General features: G+C 35.2%; 2 protein-coding genes across 3 annotated transcripts; one reads left to right on the top strand and one right to left on the bottom strand.

The window, feature by feature from the left end:
- Positions 1-2,976: 2,976 nt before the first annotated feature.
- On the bottom strand, positions 2,977-13,191 carry LOC110446065 (heterogeneous nuclear ribonucleoprotein C-like 3). 2 transcript variants are annotated; one of them, XM_021491026.1, is made up of 8 exons: positions 13,015-13,189; positions 11,187-11,654; positions 10,669-10,750; positions 10,218-10,420; positions 8,946-9,074; positions 5,758-5,870; positions 4,894-4,926; positions 2,977-4,604 (listed from the first exon to the last, which is right to left on the bottom strand). In XM_021491026.1, the coding sequence occupies exons 2-8, from the start codon at positions 11,617-11,619 to the stop codon at positions 4,560-4,562; spliced, it is 1,038 nt and encodes a 345-aa protein (XP_021346701.1). In that variant the 5' UTR covers positions 11,620-11,654; positions 13,015-13,189; the 3' UTR covers positions 2,977-4,559. The 2 variants fall into 2 exon arrangements, with proteins under 2 accessions (XP_021346701.1, XP_021346702.1); XM_021491027.1 differs by lacking the exons at positions 2,977-4,604; positions 4,894-4,926; positions 5,758-5,870 and adding an exon at positions 7,594-7,694 and having other exon boundaries at positions 13,015-13,191.
- Positions 13,192-15,855: 2,664 nt separating this feature from the next.
- Positions 15,856-20,035, top strand: LOC110446067 (mpv17-like protein 2). Its single transcript, XM_021491028.1, has 2 exons — positions 15,856-15,998; positions 16,511-20,035. Exon 2 carries the CDS (start codon positions 16,537-16,539, stop codon positions 17,134-17,136), a length of 600 nt encoding a protein of 199 aa, XP_021346703.1. The 5' UTR covers positions 15,856-15,998; positions 16,511-16,536; the 3' UTR covers positions 17,137-20,035.
- Positions 20,036-20,311: the final 276 nt, after the last annotated feature.

The raw sequence follows: 20,311 nt of genomic DNA on the forward strand, positions 1-20,311 counted from the left end.
GGTAAAAAACCAGAAGAGGTATTTCTTCAAAAGCAATACCCATTTTTTTTTTACAGGCTTTTTTTTTATCTTGAAGGAAAAAACACATCATCATTTGAGCTGTATTGTGTATTATTTGTGTTGGAATATGGAACAATTGAAGTGTTCTTTGTAATATATTTTAAACGGTTTTGTCACATTAATTTTTCCATGAAAAGTATACAACCTTCGTCTATTCCATAGCTCTGATAAAAGGTTATACATCTTAATAATTGTCTAGGTAAACTGTATGCTATGCAGTAAGACTGATGTATAATTATGAACACAACATTTTAACCCATTTACTTGAGAAAATGACTTCTTAGTCACATACTAACAACCCTGTTTTCCAGACAATATAATCAGAAAAGGGGCATAACACTCATACAACATTTTAAACAAAACTATATTGTAACTGAACAAATCTTTTAGTTACTGACCATGTCAACAAAGTTTCATCTATATCCATTAAGAAATGAAGTAGGGATACCAAGGATAAAAACTACAAGAAACTCGAAAAAGGGGCATAACTCCCACAAAAAAAAATCCATTGGTAAAAAGTTAAGCACATGTCCGACTGGTCATGAAGTTTTTACGAAATTCGGATTGAAATTGTAAATGTGTGGACAGACAAGATAAAAAAAACTGGACCCAAAAGTAAGTTAAAGTGCACAAATTTATAGGATGGGCACTACACTAGTGGAGTTTCACAAAATATAGATAAAAACTTCATAAGTAGTATGAGGTAAAATTTCAGTAATAATCTTGTAAAAAGAAGCATAACTTAAACAGCGGGATAAAAAAGTATGAGCAGCTACTCAACTTCAGAGGGCAGTGACTTCCATCAATGGAGTTTCACAATGCATCAATGTTGATTCTAATTTACTTCCCATTGCTACCCTGCAGCAGTATTAGAACTTCTTGCAATCTGAACTATATTTTAATATATGTATTTTATTTTCAGGAGAAAGTAGACTGTAGTTCAATTTCAAAATGTGTGATCAATAACTGGACATTTTCAAACTTCTTATTGAAATGATTTCTAATATTTATTTATTATTATTATTTTGCAATTTAATCTCTATTCAAGAGTTTATGCTTTTTGATTATTTTAGAGATTGGACATTTGCATAACACATGATTGTAAAATTATGCAAGAATATTTTGTTTACGTGTTCTTTCAGCACAACCTGTGCAGTGTTTGTTAAAAGAACAAGAGGACAATTAAATCAGAAATCACTACAGTACCCTCATATATTATTAATGTTTCAAATGACAAATTGATTCAGCCATGCATTTTCATAGTTGTGAAAAATGTTATACGCCCTAACATCTCAATGCAAAAATGCCAGTTTTATTTGAAAGGAAGAACAGTTTTCTACCCATTTCTGTAGCTCATACGTGACTTCCAAGACAGTCACTCAAGATAGGAAATTTTGTGTCTTATTCAATGTTCACCATAAGACAGATTTACAATTAAAAATCTTCATATGAATATACCAGTAGCTAAACATCTGTCAAATCAATCACGTACATATCTAAACAGTACCTCAGTATTTGAACGTGATCTTTTCTACTTATTTGCTTCATCTATATAATTTAAATAATCCTAATATCTTAAACATCCACTCCAGTGCCATAAACATTGTTTCATAGAAAGCTTTTGGAAGCTGGTCTTTCATTGATTGGCAATGCAATTAAAATCACAAGGCTTGATGAAAACGATCAAGAGGATATCAATTTTACTTAATAATAAAAATATGTGCGTTTAGTTTATTGTAATGCGTACATGTACTTTTATTAACAGGTAAGATCCATTTTCCAAGTATCTAAATGTTTCATAAGATATTCAAAACTACAAGCCTAAATTTCAAATATGCCTATTTTTTTTTTTAGATATATCAGTTCAATAAATCAAAGTTGAAATTTTATTTCTGGATAGAAATTTTCTGTAAAATGAGCTGTGTAAGTTTGTAAGACATGAGTTTGGAATAAATAAGATTATGAAGGCTTGATAAACGTAACAATGTTTGTTTTATAGAAAATTAACGGCTGAATTATTTAAGTAATTGCAAACAAACTCCATTACCATATAAAATTGATTTCAGATACATTTATATGGGAAAAGTCCTTAAATATGCAGTTTGGTTTATGTGAAACCATACATCAGACTTATTAAAAGGTACATTGGATTTCTATTTAAAAGATTTATAAAATCCTTGAATATGCACTTTCATTTGAGTGAAAAATAAGTGTGATTTATATTTAAAGGAGATGTTGATTTTTTCCCCTTGATTTATGTACTTTCCTATGTGAAGAAGATAAATAATGTAGAAGAATATTGCACCTCCGTAGAGTAAACAAATCATTTCTGTGTTTCACTTAACTGAAATCTGTTTTCTACACGACCATTTAGAGTCAAATGAAATCAGTTATTTGAAAGACTGACATGCTCATGGATATATATAGGCCTTTTAAAACCAAATATTGGCCAGTTCCCCATTCCAATTTTGGCATTATTTTCCCTTATTTCAGCTTTATTTTCCCTTATTTCAGTTAAAAATTCACCCCATTGTAACTAAAATACTACCACATGAATATCTGTCTTGGTTCCATTTTTCTTTTAACTGTCCATCAGTTCCACAACTGAGTGATTTATTTCATTTCCCCTGTGTTGATGTCAATTGTCACCGCTTTATTTTATAATGTATAATGAAAAACAAGGAACAAAATTAAAGAGGTAACCATGCCCCCTTCTAGTACTCCCTCCCTGGCTCTGACCTGCAGCCGGCGATGGACAGGTTATGCACCTACAGCGCATATTTTCCCCTATTTCAAAAAAGTGTACCAACTTTCTATTCCTGCATTAATCCCTGATGCTGTGTCAAAAAATCGCAACCAACATAAAATGCAACAATTTCATCTTCAGGCATTAAAAAAAAGAGATGCAAAAACAAATAATTGTCCCTAGATGTTATTTTATTTGAGAAAAAAATTTATGTTAACAAATACATAAATCAAAATTACTTTCGACAAAGATTCGTGGAACAAAGGGTACATATAACACATTACTTAATAATGGGAAATTGATACAAAAATTCAAGCTATTCAAATATTTTTCAATTTAGAATGTTCTTCAAAAATTTGAACTTTTTCCATGAATTTTTTGGACATAAAACGTAACAGGTTGCACGGTACAAAATTTATGTTAAACATATAACTAAATACTTTCTCAAAACAAGTTCTTCCCTGAAGAAAAGCTTGAAAAATCAGTACCAACAAAATTCTACAAAATCGGAAGATATTACTTGTTTACCAGGTAATAACATGTCATCGTTGATAATCATTTAACTATTTACTGAAAAGGGTCAAAACAAACGATCAATAATGAATTAATAGCTGATCAATTAACAGAATGAAACAGAAACCAATAGATGGATCATTGACAACAGGTGAAATATTGACAAAGTTTTAATTAACTGAAAATGTACAAATAATAATTGTTTGACGTCGCTATCTAAAAAACACATTTGGGACTTGTTATAAAAGACTGAATGAACAACAAAGACTTTACTGCTACAGTTCATCAATATTATCGAGATACACACACAGTGAAATTGTTTTCGACATTGGTCGGATTTACAAAAAAAAATAACAAGTAATTATCTATTAAAGGATAGACCTAATTATTATTTCCAATATGATTAAAGGATGATTTACTATGGTGGGAAATGAACATCTATATACATACATACAAAGAGAACTCCATGATGAGAAATGAACATTTACAAGAAGTTTATGCTACAGTAACAATTTGATAAATGCACATCAAATAATCCACTTGATATACCCTAGTCATAATACACCAAACAAAAATGTAACATTACCATATTTACATCAATGGTCTCCCCTCGAAGTAATGGCTGGGACAGTTCAATGTCCGAACACAAACTCAGTGTTTGAACAAAAACGCCCTTTAGACTAAACATGAAGGCATAATGGAAAATGTGGCATTGTATTTTTAAACACTTTTATACATCTAAAATCATGGAGCTATTGCAATAACAGAATCGACTCAACACATGCTTGTAATAGAGCAAAATTCATATTACAGATTAATTAATAGATCAGTCTGACAATTTGCCAGAAAAAGAATTCATTGCAATTCAAAAAATTCTCAATCTTAAATCTATGCACTCGAAGTTTGAAAATCAGCATCTGAATCCACATCTGATCAACTAAGTGGATGTGTTACCCGTCTCAACACAGGAACAATGGTGCCCACAACAAAATATTCTAATTATGCAAAACAAAATGTACAATACACTTATAGATACCAGATACCTTGAACAAGCTCATCAAATAATAACAAAAATTGCAACAATTTACTACAGCTTGTGGCTACAGATCCCAGGTGTTGGTTACCTCCCTTGTAAATCCTGTGAGTCGTTTGTGCTAGCCACTGGCCAGGACTGTAAAATGAACTTTTGACAATAAACAGTGAACTCTCCTCACCCTCAGGGAGATGACACATTCCCTGCTCACTCCCCGTTGACTTCTCCCTCTCCGTCCGCGACCAACACCTCCTGTAACAAAACAATAAGGTATGTTTTAATCATCTGAATTATACAAAATTTTACTTGTCCAAATAAAATATCTTTGTCAAAAAAAAGAGTGGAAATGATATAATCTGTTTTGACAAACAATTTTTTGTATTGATCTTCAGGACAAAATCCACAATGTTATGATAGTTTTATAGTAAATGTGTCTTTTATATTCCTGTAACAATCAGCATTGTTTCATCCCAATATGATAAAGATCTCTTTTGATGAGCAGATGTATCACAATGTCCTTAATATCATTTCTATCACTTACCTCGACAACTACTTCTGTGTTTTCCTCTCCTTCCTAAAAATAAAAAGTTTCGTTCATGCAATCAAATTTGACGTTATAAGTAAGGAAAATATCCTAATCAAGCAATCTTGACAATTCCTTGCATGATAACATTTGATGAGGCTTTAGAACCTTGGAATGTCCTCTTTTGTACAAGTACGCAATTATATGGTAGGACATGACACTTTGCGATACAATTCATGGTTTCGAGGTCACAATTTAGCAACCTCTGCAATACGACTTATTCAGTCCACATGTACAACCAACTGCAAAAGTTTGTACAATTCAACAACACATGTGAAAAAAATCAATTGTGTTAATATACAGTAGTTTGTTTACCATACTTAACTTGACCTATAATAATACAAATTTCATTTTGACCTATGATAATACAAAGTTCATTAAGTTGATGAGGTGGTATCAGAAAAGAAATCAACATATGTATTCAGAGAGATTCCCATTTCTTGTTTTTATCATCATTTACCACCATATCCCTAGACAAAGATCAAGCATGGAATTAGTCTAATAAGACAACAGATAAGTAGAATTTAAGAAATATCATTGTGCATATTCACCCATCAAGTTCAAGAAATGTTACCCTAAATGGCAATAAGAATTATTCATTTATACCAAAGACAATTTCTAAAAGGTGATGACCAGGTGAAAAACTTGGTACTAAAGAGGTGTTGTCTATCTCAGTGTTTCTACAGGAAGCGCAATAACTTTGTTTTAAATTATGAATGTGTCATCATGGTGAGGGTACTCAATCCCTAATGACAGGCTAAGCCATAAAGCTTGGATTAAGAGTGAATGTTGATATCTATATAACCGTTGTTGTGTATTTACCTGTTTGTAGATGGATAGGCTGTGTTCCTGCTGTGCGTGGAGAACAAGATCCCAGCATGCTGCAAACTGGGCGTCACAATGAGCACAGAACAAGACGGCTGGCTCAGGGCTCTCTGTAAGGAGGGACAAAGGATATCACGAGTGTTTTCTGAGTACTATTACAGAATAAGATGGCTGGCTCAGGGCTCTCTGTAAGGAGGGACAAAGGATATCACATGTGTTTTCTGAGTACTATTACAGAATAAGATGGCTGGCTCAGGGCTCTCTGTAAGGAGGGACAAAGGATATCACATGTGTTTTCTGAGTACTATTACAGAATAAGATGGCTGGCTCAGGGCTCTCTGTAAGGAGGGACAAAGGATATCACATGTGTTTTCTGAGTACTATTACAGAATAAGATGGCTGGCTCAGGGCTCTCTGTAAGGAGGGACAAAGGATATCACATGTGTTTTCTGAGTACTATTACAGAATAAGATGGCTGGCTCAGGGCTCTCTGTAAGGAGGGACAAAGGATATCACATGTGTTTTCTGAGTACTATTACAGAATAAGATGGCTGGCTCAGGGCTCTCTGTAAGGAGGGACAAAGGATATCACATGTGTTTTCTGAGTACTATTACAGAATAAGATGGCTGGCTCAGGGCTCTCTGTAAGGAGGGACAAAGGATATCACATGTGTTTTCTGAGTACTATTACAGAATAAGATGGCTGGCTCAGGGCTCTCTGTAAGGAGGGACAAAGGATATCACATGTGTTTTCTGAGTACTATTACAGAATAAGATGGCTGGCTCAGGGCTCTCTGTAAGGAGGGACAAAGGATATCACATGTGTTTTCTGAGTACTATTACAGAATAAGATGGCTGGCTCAGGGCTCTCTGTAAGGAGGGACAAAGGATATCACATGTGTTTTCTGAGTACTATTACAGAATAAGATGGCTGGCTCAGGGCTCTCTGTAAGGAGGGACAAAGGATATCACATGTGTTTTCTGAGTACTATTACAGAATAAGATGGCTGGCTCAGGGCTCTCTGTAAGGAGGGACAAAGGATATCACATGTGTTTTCTGAGTACTATTACAGAATAAGATGGCTGGCTCAGGGCTCTCTGTAAGGAGGGACAAAGGATATCACATGTGTTTTCTGAGTACTATTACAGAATAAGATGGCTGGCTCAGGGCTCTCTGTAAGGAGGGACAAAGGATATCACATGTGTTTTCTGAGTACTATTACAGAATAAGATGGCTGGCTCAGGGCTCTCTGTAAGGAGGGACAAAGGATATCACATGTGTTTTCTGAGTACTATTACAGAATAAGATGGCTGGCTCAGGGCTCTCTGTAAGGAGGGACAAAGGATATCACATGTGTTTTCTGAGTACTATTACAGAATAAGATGGCTGGCTCAGGGCTCTCTGTAAGGAGGGACAAAGGATATCACATGTGTTTTCTGAGTACTATTACAGAATAAGATGGCTGGCTCAGGGCTCTCTGTAAGGAGGGACAAAGGATATCACATGTGTTTTCTGAGTACTATTACAGAATAAGATGGCTGGCTCAGGGCTCTCTGTAAGGAGGGACAAAGGATATCACATGTGTTTTCTGAGTACTATTACAGAATAAGATGGCTGGCTCAGGGCTCTCTGTAAGGAGGGACAAAGGATATCACATGTGTTTTCTGAGTACTATTACAGAATAAGATGGCTGGCTCAGGGCTCTCTGTAAGGAGGGACAAAGGATATCACATGTGTTTTCTGAGTACTATTACAGAATAAGATGGCTGGCTCAGGGCTCTCTGTAAGGAGGGACAAAGGATATCACATGTGTTTTCTGAGTACTATAACAGAATAAGATGGCTGGCTCAGGGCTCTCTGTAACGAGGGACAAAGGATATCACATGTGTTTTCTGAGTACTATTACAGAATAAGACGGCTGGCTCAGGGCTCTCTGTAAGGAGGGACAAAGAATATCACATGTGTTTTCTAAGTAATGATACAGAATAAGATGGCTGGCTCAGGGCTCTCTGTAAGGAGGGACAAAGGATATCACATGTGTTTTTTAAGTAATGTTACAGAAAATATGAAACAGTATGTCATTCTTGTCCTATATATGGCTACAATTAATCATGACAATGATGTGTTTTATTCTCAAATGTTTTCCACTTGTATCAGATGCAAAAGAAAGCTTTTCAATATCCTAACATGACAAAGCAGTATATATTCAAGTAGTGTGCATGTGGTAGACAATGGTAATACAAATCATTAAAAAAAACCACTTGCTTACCAGGACAGACTAGAACTATAAGCCAAAGGCTTACTAATACCCCCGCTCCTATATAAACCAGAACTGTGCGCTAAAGGCTTACTTATGCAAATCAATATAGTCTCCCACCAGTAATGAGTTATGGTAATCAATATTTTATTAAAAACAAAAAATAAACAAGTAGTTCACACAAAGGGGCATAACTCCATCAAAAAGGGTCGAAATCCGAAATTAAAATACCAGTCCGCAACAACATAAGATACCAATCATTCATGCAAAGTTCCAATGAAATTCACCTGTTAGTTAGGAGGAGTTGCACGGACAAGTATTTTGCACAAAGGGGCATAACTCCATCAAAAAGGATTGAAATCCCTAATTAAAATGCCGGTGCACAACTGCATAAGATACTGTTCATTCATGCAAAGTTTCAATGAAATCCACCTGTTAATTAAGAAGGAGTTTTCCGGACAAGTATTTTGCAAAAAGGGGCATAACTCCATCAAAACGGGTCGAAATCCCAAATTAAAATGCCGGTACACAACTACATAAGATACTGATCATTCATGCAAAGTTTCAATGAAATCCACCTGTTAGTTAAGGAGGAGCTGCACGGACAAGTATTTCGCAAAAAGGGGCATAACTCCAACAAAAGGGTCGAAATCCCAAATTAAAATGCTGGTGCACAATTACATAAGATACTGATCATTCATGCAAAGTTTCAATGAAATCCACCTGGTAATTAAGGAGATTTCCGGACAAGTTAATGACGACATCCAGACAGGGTGATTCCAGTATACCCCTCCCTAACTTCGTTGCGGGGGTATCAAAATACCCTATACAGTATTGGCCATTGGAATTGAATTTGAAAGAAGTAAAAAAAAGCTTGAAAAACTAACCATTGGAGTACAATTACCATTAAATAGCAGCATGTCTTACCTGGAGGCGGTGCATCTTTACATATACAGGAGAACCTGAGGCGACATGGGGTCTTCTTGTGTTGAGCCAGACTGTGGAGACTGGCAAACTGACTTTTACAAACACCACAGATCAGCACATCTTTTCCAACTAAGAAACACACACAAGGAGTAAGTAATAAGTTGCACAAAGTCACCATTTGAAATTTTAAGTTATTTTTTCCTTTTTTTGTACCTGTAAATTGAACTCCTTTACAAATCTTACTCTACTAAGTGATTGAATCAGGCTGCTGTCTACATTAGAAGGAGAAAGAAGTTATCAATGATATGACAGTATATAACTGCTCATAAGTGGAACATTTTTTATCTCCATCAGTGGAGATGCATCACAAAAAGTAAACTATAGGACATATCTGTACCAATACAACATACCACACTAACTAAGCTAAATCTTAGATTGATTGCTTTTTTTAATGGATGCTTTCAAGTTTGAATCACCCAAAAGTACATAAAACTGTGTCAAAGATCATTGATACTGCTAGGTCATCTCATTGAAAAGGGAGGAGAAATTATCAAACTTGAAAACATTATATCAGGGAAAGATTTGAGTGTTGTAGTAGATTAAGTTTGGAGTAAATTAAAGTTTTGAGCTATTCGACACATATTCAACAAGCAATAAATAAAGCCAGCAGCATCATAGGTGTCATAAAGTACTCACTTGTGTTTTTGCATGAAAAAATGTTCACAACTCAATTTAAAATGCTGGCTTGACCTCATTTAGAGTATGTTGCAGAACTTGGAGTCCACACAAGATTAAAGACATTGAGAGGATAGAAAACAAAAAGAAGATCGCTAATCCACGGATTTAAGAATATTAGCTACAGCAAGATAGTAGCTTCCCAGGTTGCAGTTTCCAACTCAAGCATACATATGCTTGGGCGAAAATATCATAAACATATTCAAGCTTATGAACTGATTGGGTTATATGATCCAAATTTGGCAGAGGACTAGTTGTTCTAGCTGCACTCAGAAAAAAATTGTGAACACAATAAAAAATAATTCTAACAACATTGCTATTAGATCTTTCAAAGAAAACATTACTTTACTCAAAGAGTAACTTGTGTCTGAAATAGTCTCTCTCAAGATGTTATTTGATATATTTGATTAAGAAAAAATATCTTGATTCATCCACTATTATCCTATTAGATATCAATTTTACACCACGTAAACAGCACCATTATCAGAACATTTTACCCTATCACCCTGTCACATCACTGCATGTGACTTTACTTACTCGTGACCTTGCCAGCACTGGAGGTCACAGCATTTGAACTCTTGTTGAGGCCAGTCTTGGCTACAGTGCCCATGTCCCCAGAGGTAAGACTGACCAGTGTTCTTTTAATGCCACCACTTATCTGCGTGTCCGTCCTCATTTTCTTGGCAGGGGGTCCTCCTCCACTTAGCGTTCGATTTACTCCCACAGATTTAGCTGTAGTACTGTTTATACCATTATAGAGTTGTACATATATGTAAACAATTTCAAAAAAAAACAATGTTCACAAAACAGAAATATAGTTGATTCTTAAAATGAACAAATGCAAAACTTATTTATTTTTCTCTGTCTATATCAACAACAAAATAGCAACACTTTTCTTTATTACATCTTTGTTCTTAAGTTTGTCATCAATTCATCATAAATATAACCTAAAATTCTTTCATGTTTCATTATGACATTTTATGATTACCTTTGAAAACTTGTAGATGTCTTCTTGACAACATTTGTAACTGCTGTTTGCCGATGTTTTGGTTCTGATGCAATATTTATATCTGAAATGTATAAAAACAAATGTGCCTTACTTCAAGGGAATGGAATCCGACACTATAATACAGCTATGATCAAATAAATACTGGATACCTATGTTACAACAGTGTTAGCCTCTAGGCACGATTAAGAACATCACACCTTGATAATCAATTGCACATGGTGCTTTATATATTCAACACCTGAAAACTGATGTTCCTTACGATGAACCTAAAAGGCCAACTTTACCCTAAGCATAAAACTTGACTTTATTTTATATATTAATATTTCAAATGCATGGTAATAATTTGGAGTTTTTTTAAGTACTTGTACTAACCAGGTTTTTGATACATCTTACCAGAATCCGAAAACTTTAGTGCTTTATCATGATTTCCAACATTCTTACCTGGTAGTTACTCAAAATAGTCTCATTAAATGTAAAGTTAATGTTTCAGAATTTACCTAAAGTTTGGTTGGCATACATTTTCCCATCTTCATTAATACATGCCCTCCTAGCATCAGCCTGTCTGGCATACTGTATGAAAGCATAACCCTTGTGCATAGACAGTCCTGTCACTGCCCCATAACGTTTGAAGATTGCCTCCACTTCTTCCTTGGACAGCGCTATCGTGTTGAGATTCCCTACAAACACTCTAGCCCCAGCTGTAGATGGGTCATTGGTGACACTGCCTACACTAGCCTGAGGGGGTGCCATAGACTGGCGTGGGGGTCCAGCCATGTGTCCAGGTGGTCCTGGTCGGCCATGTGGAGGGATGTGAGGAGCACGGTGGGGCATGGGGGGACCATGAGGACCACCTGGATGACCTCCAGGACCGTGGGGTCCAGGTCCCATGGGATGTGGTGCTCTCATCGGCATTCGCATTCTGGGCATCATGTTGAATTAACTTTGAAAAGGTAAAATCTATCAAACTGCAAAGTAAATGACAAAGTAGATCAACAGTAGTGATGGTGAATTAGTTTAAAATCATAATCAATAATTGGTTGGTAATTCGAAGTAGTAAACTGATCATCAATTGTATTTTCATTAGAAAACATTGTTCGCTATACATTAGTTTCCTTCTTTTTACAACCGAATATTACACAGTTCAAAGCTTTTCCCCAAATTTTTTCAGAATAACAAGGCATGTCAGACGATATGAATACCCTCACATCTCAAAGTCATAAGAAATGTGAGGTTTTTGACCACAGAACTTAAGGTTGAAAGGCAAACTTGTAAAAGAGGTGATGTTTTGGAATAAGTGTATGAATTTGTAAATAGGGAATCTTTCACAAATAAAGGACAATCACTCATATAAATTGATACACGTATCCCAAACTGGTTCAAATTTGTTTTTCTTGATTTGAGCGAAGTGTTGGAGCTCAGGTGCATCCTCAGGTCCAGAACACTCGGCCGATTGAGCTACATTGCAGTAAATACTTATATCAACTAATATATAGCTATATTGACCTATATTTTCTAATATTTATGTTTTAATTCCTCAAGCAAAGATGCTTTAAACTATGGGTAATTAGGTATTAAGATATAATGACTAAAAAAAGCGTGCAGTTTTAGGGATGTATAAAATTTTCATAAATGTCAAAAATGTGATTAAATCTTCACCGATATGCAACTCATGTATTGTTTCCTTTTAGAATGAAAACTAAAACTATGTAAAAATAACCCAAACGACCTTTTTCAGATTGGTTGGATACAGCTATATATGTCAGTCGGACCGTGTAATCAATCGACAGTGTACAGTCCGTTCGTTACTCAAAAGACCAAGTCATGAGGATACTCCCAAACTCATAAATAGATTCCTGGCTTTAAAACATTGCTATCCTTCTGAGGATACTCCCAAACTCATAAATAGATTCCTGGCTTTAAAACATTGCTTTCCTTGACAATGATTTGGGCATACATGCTTGTTAGCTTCAATGTAATCCCGGGTCGACAGTCATATTATAATCAGCTGCCTTCATTTTCATATATTAGCTATCCATCAATATACTGCATGATAATAGTGTAGTAGGCAGTGCAGTAAAGCGTGGCAAGTTATTTAGTGCATCATAAAGGATCGATGTTTTATTAAGAAACAAAAACAACAAAGAGACAATCGAATGCCAAAATCAGAGTATATATGTTACCGAAATTTCAAAGTAAAAGAGTCGAGATACAACACTCTTAACCCAGATAACAGAGATTGCTGATCAAAGAAAGAGTTGCAACGAAACCGAAAATATTCCATTGACACACACGCATTCAATCCTAAATCAGGTTAAAATATCTTACCAAAATATTTTTAACTTGTAAATCGATGGTCTTCACTTAATTGATTACTTGTGCGCCTTTTTGTTCACTTTAAATATAAGCACATGTTGGCTTTTGATAGCATTCGCGGCAAAGATGGCGCTACACTCAAATCTTTGCTCGATCCCTATCTATTTGAATATGCATGCAAGGAAGCAAAAGGCCTGGGAGCGATTAAACACTTCCGGTTGAGTAATTTATATATATAGTTAGGAATGTAAAGTGCAATGATACGAAACGATTAACACATTATTGATAATTCTCTTAATTTATACGCTTGTCGTCCGACATGAAAAACTATGCATAGTGAAGCAAAGTATTAGGCACAGGTTTTATAACAGCCTTGATAACTGATGGGGAGAATAAATATTTTCAAAAATCTTCAAATCTGATTAAAATCATATCCTACATTCTCTACGTATCACCTAACGAGCATCAATAATGTAAATATAGATAAATAAACAAAGGCATGGGTTTCTTAACATTGATCACAATTATAATTTCAAAGATTCTAAAACGGTAAAAATTCCAACTCAATGATGCTCGTATACATGTATATCATCATTTCGGTGACATTTTTAACGAAAGTTGATATAACCCCCAAAACGTGTACAATTACCCTGGACACCTTCCTTAGTTTTGGTCCTAATATAGCTGTTATAATTCGCAGGTCCCTGTGGTCGAGCGGGGAATGATCATTCCATAGGACTTGGCATTCGACAGTGGGTACAATTTCTATATCCCACACATCTACGCATGGCTTTACTCCTTTTCTCCCAACTCTTAACCCACATTTTGGTAAAACACGGCATATGTTAGACAAAACAAACGCAACGGGACACTTCTGAACGCTCGTTGATGAATGATTCGGTATTTATTTAATTATATCATAGGTTTCGCTTATTTCTACAAAATGTGAAAAACTCTTGGCCAAAATCCTTAAACACAGCAAAAAGATATATATACATAACGTATACACAAACTAACGCAATACTTGAAAAGAGTGTTAGTGTAGAAAAAGTAAGGTGAATCCCAAACTGAAAATCCTTAAAGACCTTCTAGGCACGTTTGTGAAATTAGTCTTATGTTCCTAGGTGTTTCACTGACTTGCCGACGACAAAATTGTCGTGCAGTCATTCAAACGACGTTTTGGCGGGCTTTCGATTGTGACGTCATAATAGATTACCGTCACCTGATTTGTCGTCGTTATAGTCAATCATGTTAATAGGACGTAAACTTTTGAACACAAAACAAACCAAACCAAATATAATCAATCAATTAAAAGTGTATTTCAATGTCACGCATCATCAATATAATAACGATAATGACATTTATATTAGAACTTACGTTAAAATGTGATGTTCAGCCGAACTCGGCTTATGAGAAACTATCAGAATATACTGTTACGTTATGTACATCATACATCAACATTCCATAAATAAGACGATTATACTTCACAATAAACCAAATGAGATACATTTCGATAACTCCTAATAATTCATAATACTCTTTATGGTACATTTAGGATATACACAATTTTATTTTCTACATTAATTATCTAGAGCGTTCGATTCAATATCTCGAGCGCTCGAGAAGTTTTGTCGACATGATAAGTCGAATGCTCGAGATAATTAATGAAGAAAATAATATTGTGCATATCTTAAATGTACTTAGTGTGCACCCATATACAATAATGGGTGTTCCGTAAGGGACGGGGCACGTGTATCTTACCGATACGGTAGAGGTAGGAGAATTATCTGTATTCGGGGGCGATATTTAGGTCAAGGTGAACTTGATATATATATATGTATTCGGGGTAACATATACATGTATTCTAGTGCGATATTTAATTAGGTCGTGGTGTACTTGATGTCATTATCTGTTAAGTTGGGGGGGGGGGGGGGGGGGGGTCAAATAGAAGTGAAGAAAAAGATAAGACTTTTGGCATGTCACTTTAATATATCTATTAATTCAAACATTCATTATGATATACAATTTATGAGTAATACATGATTTCCTCTAAAAGGCGTATGTCGACAGGTTTTATTGGACCAGGCTGTGCGTGTACTCCTTACCTCTCCAGTCTACGGAACGCAAAATTATCATATTTCAATTAATTGTATGCATATCTTCAAATAATTGAACATAGGTACAATTATTTAAAGATAGTACAATTATCATACCTATATCCAATTGAATTGTACTTATCTTCAATTGAATTATACTTATCTTCAAGGTGCAATTATTTGAATATATGTTAATTTGGCGTACCATTATGGCATACCAATCGGTCGTCTCCTGTATCATACTTGTCAGCACTTTAATCACACTGACATAGTTGTCATCATTATCTAGGATAATATAGGACATGCCCTTAATATAGATGCTTTATCAAATTATAGAATAAACAATGTGACGGTGATCGAGTCTCTTGTGTGACACATGCAGGATATGTATGTCACAGGACATTGGCTTTAGTAGAATTATAGTTAGTACTTTATTATGCCATGACCATAATCCATATGCAAATAAATAAATTAGCGAGTCGAACACATCTTCTTAGATGACCAAATTAGATAAATCATTAATTGAAATCAGCATTAGATAAATAGATGTATACAATAAAATAAACCACAAGTAATTGTGGCCGTTATTTATTTTATTTTTTTGTTTTTGTTTTTAATAATGATTCAAGATCCATGGACAAAAGCAATCTGTTAACATATTAACAGTGTTTTGTTTAATTAAGTTGTCGTGTTATTAAAGCTTTCCAACCAACCTTATAGGTAGTTTCGTTTCGTAAGATTATTGTTTGTAATTTGGTTTAACCATGCATGCACAGGCCCTGTTGACCAAATGACCCACAGGACTTACGAAACCGGTGTGGAAGTCCTAGATGAGCTTCCAAGAGAAGATTGTGTCTAATATTAAACAGTAAAATCGTGATGCCACTGCGATCTGATATCGTGAGTATTAAACAATTTTCCCACTTTTGCTATTCATGATTTACACGCACGACCCGAGTTATTATTTTTAACTGAATTCGTACTTCTACTTTTGTTGTTGACATTACCCGTAGCCAGGTTCTGAAGGGGTACTACTGTACAATGTACACTGTCAGTGACTTCTATTTATCAACCAGTACAAGACCCAGTGGTTGAAGGGTCAAACTTTGTGTCATTGGGATAATACAGCCGTTAGGAGTTTTTTTTGATAAACAACTTTTTAAAACTCCTAAAAGTATAAATTATATTTGAATTCTACAAGTGAATTATATAATGCTGTATTTGTTATTGTATTGAGTGAACATATTATTTAACATCTTTAAATCTTGGAAAAGTAATTGAAAATGAAAAATCTCTACTTATGAGGGGTGAAAATGATCAATTATAATAATACTATTGTCTAGGGTTGGATGTAAAAAAATAATTTTTTTTAGAACTTTTACATTCTCCTCAATCTATTTTGTTTTCAATAGATGTCCTGATGCATGCCTGACACAACATGCTAAGCTTAAGATGGCTGAAGAAATTATCACAGCCTGTCCAGCAGGCTATTACAAAAAGTGGGAAAGTGATATTTGGCAAAAAGTGTTTGCTTGTGACTAATGTCACTATTACTGTGGGAATGTCATGCACCGGAGACTTCCTGCAGCAGCGGTACCAGATAAAGACAAAAGAAACAAACGCCATGAATTTGACTCGAAGCAGACATGTGGCAGCATCAGGACTAGTGATAGGTCCGTTCTGCCATTACTGGTATCTCTTTTTGGACAAATGGCTTCCTGGCAAGACTTTAAAAATTGTTCTCAAAAAAGTTATGGTTGACCAGGTGATTTGCTCACCAATCTACATTTCCTTGTTCCTAGTAACAACGTGCATGCTGGAGAAAAAGTCTTGGAACGAAATCAAAGAGGAGACCACTAGTAAAGGTGCTACCTTATACATGGCGGAATGGATTGTGTGGCCACCTGCTCAGCTTTTCAATTTCTTGATTTTGCCGACACGATTCAGGGTCTTATATGACAATACAATATCTCTTGGATTTGATTGTTATTTCTCACGTGTAAAATATGGATGTGAAAAAAATGAAGATCCAAAATGAAAAAGTATTTGATGCCAAAAAAAGTCACTTGCTGCCTTGCCAGAACAAAAAAAAATGACATTCACCCCTAAACCGACGTTCACCCATAAACTGACATTCACCCACCCATAGACCAACATTCACCCACCTGTAGACCGACATTAACCCAAAGGCTGACATTCACCCATAGACCGACATTCACCAATAAACCGACATTCACCCATAGACCGACATTCACCAATAAACCGACATTCACCCATAGACCGACATTCACCTATAAACCGACATTCACCCATAGACCGACATTCACCAATAAACCGACATTCACCCATAGACCGACATTCACCAATAAACCGACATTCACCCATAGTCCGACATTCACACAGAGACCAACATTCACCCACCCATAGACCAACATTCACCCATAGACCAACATTCACCCACCCATAGACCAACATTCACCCACCCATAAACCGACATCCTCCCATAGACCGACATTCACCCATAAACCAACATTCACCCATAGACCGACATTCACCCACCCATAGACTGACATTCACTCATAGACCAACATTCACTCATTCACCCATAGACCAACATTCACCCACCCATAGACTGACATTCACTCATAGACCAACGATCACTCATAGACCAACATTCACTCATTCACCCATAGACTGACATTCACTCACCCATAGACTGACATTCACTCATAGACCAACGATCACTCATAGACCAACATTCACTCATTCACCCATAGACCAACATTCACCCTCCCATAGACAGACATTCACCCAGAAACCGACATTCACCCATAGACTGACATTCACCAAGAAACCGACATTCAACCAGAAACCACATTGTCTATCTTCAGTCTCCAGAGAGTACTATCCAACATTAAATGTAATAATATATCTTTAAATAAATGACATTGAAAATAGACTTGTAACAGAAACAGGAAGCTACAAAAGCATACCTTTATAAAATACAGGTGACACAATAAGATACATTATCACCTGTAAATGTATATTCCAGTGTTAACAAACATCAATATGTCATAAAGTTTCACCAATGAGTGGGGGTTGGATGATAATGGCTGTCATTATCTAGCTTGAGTAAACCTTGTTTATACAATAGGGAAATAGCTAACTCTAGTTAGATAAACATGATAACCTTTCACCATGTGTTGGAGAATCTGCTTCTACTTAGAACCTTCATATTATGTCAGGAAAGCAAATTTTTAAGAATGATTCTATTTCCATTCCCTATGGGCCATCATCTGAATTTATCATGCATCAATTTTTTAAACTCCATGAGGTACTTGCCAGGTGTCCCTAATATGGAGGGAGATTGATTTGTCATCCTCGCTTTTAACTTGTCCAGTCGATATGTTGTCTTGTCTTGCTTTTTGTCCATATTCAATGAATACATGTACAAACAAAAGATGTCAGTTTATTTGATCAAATAGAAGTCTGTATATGTACTTTTATACAAGCTGAGATGTTGCCACACAGTGTTATATATTAAAGAATTTTAAAGGTTGATGAATAGGTAACCATGTCATTGCATGCTCCCAATAACCTTCAATCATTTAGAACAAAGAATTAACAATGTTCTTGTTGTATGTAATATTTACATGTCACTGTGTCAATCTAATGTCATTCTAGATAATATGACTCTGCAATAAGTGTTTCATGTATAGCAAGGGTAAGTACATGTATTACCCAAAAAGGAATATGTAAAGTTATTTTTAATTCCTATGATTTTAGTGTGGGTGTTTGATATTTGATTGAAGATGGCATCAACATGTTCACTGATGTGGAAATATATATGTATATCATGACCAAAATACATTTGTTGTTTGGCAATTTATTGAAACAATAATTATGTATGTTTTAACTTACTGAAGTTTTAATACCATTGCTTATTGAATATTTTTTAAAGTGCGTGAATTTTGCTATGACAACAAAATTAAAGCAAGCCATCGAATGATTGACACTACAACAGTGAGACCAAACCGATTCCATAGCACTAAGTCTTTCTATGCCTAAGTTTTGTTTGATTTTGGTATCCATTATTACATGGCAAGTGTCCATGAACAATAAGCTCAATAAGGTTGTGGTGAACTTAATTTCAGTGGTTTCCCTTTAAAAACTGCAGGAATCATAGCTCACAGGTCTGATCACTATTTTTTATATATTGGTTTTTTTTGTTTTTTTTTGATGGGGCCTAATTTGAGCCATAGTTCATGCACAGCAGCAATCCTGAATTAAATTTTGCGATGTTTTGAGGAGTGAAAACTATACCACATATGAAAATATAAGAAATATCTCACATATTCAAGTGGTAACTGCACTACCTGGTAATTTTTTAATGATTCAACAGGAAACCAGGAAAGTTTCTATATTCATTACATGTGTAACCAATTCTGTTGGTTATCTCTATGTTAACCATCCATAATAATTTGTGAACCGCTTTGAGACGACCTACGAACTAGGTTGTGATAAAGCGGTATATCTTGAATTATTATTATTAATTTATTATTATCATCAAGCGTTGACATGCTATTCTAGTTGTAATGCATTAACAGCAGTATATACATACAGCATTTTGATATTTCCCTGTTTTTTTTTATATGTGGCATATACTAGTAAATATAGAATGATTCCACTTTCGATTCCAAGGCTTCTTGGGTTCAACCTTGTCTTAAAGTGTACAATTACTATATACATCCACAAACATACATTTTCCCCATTTCGTTAATTGAATGAAGAGCATAAAAACATGTAAAGTGATTAGGACAGTCTATATAGAGCTACATGTAACAGACCCAAACTGAGTCTGATTTTCCTACGGGGTCAAAACACTTTAAGGGACACATTCTGGTATGGTCAGCGTCTGTCCATAGTTTGGTTTCCGCAAGATAACTTACCTAAATATCGTTTGATTTTGATAAACTTACAGTTCATGGTGATCCACTTTGAAGTATATCAGAACACCATTTATTCATAGGTATCATAATTTAGTCAGTTGTAATGCATACCATTGAAGATACTGAAAATAAAGAGGAATACTTCCTTAGTCGTGTTACAGTGTCATTGGTTAGTGAGGTGTGATCTGTTAAGGTTTTTGAGGGGTTGAAAGATGTTATATTTGTTGTGAAAAAGAATAATGAGCTCAAAATAAAACTATTTTG

The sequence above is a fragment of the Mizuhopecten yessoensis genome, unplaced genomic scaffold (assembly GCF_002113885.1).
Source record: "Mizuhopecten yessoensis strain PY_sf001 unplaced genomic scaffold, ASM211388v2 scaffold2501, whole genome shotgun sequence".
Lineage (NCBI taxonomy): Eukaryota > Metazoa > Mollusca > Bivalvia > Pectinida > Pectinidae > Mizuhopecten > Mizuhopecten yessoensis.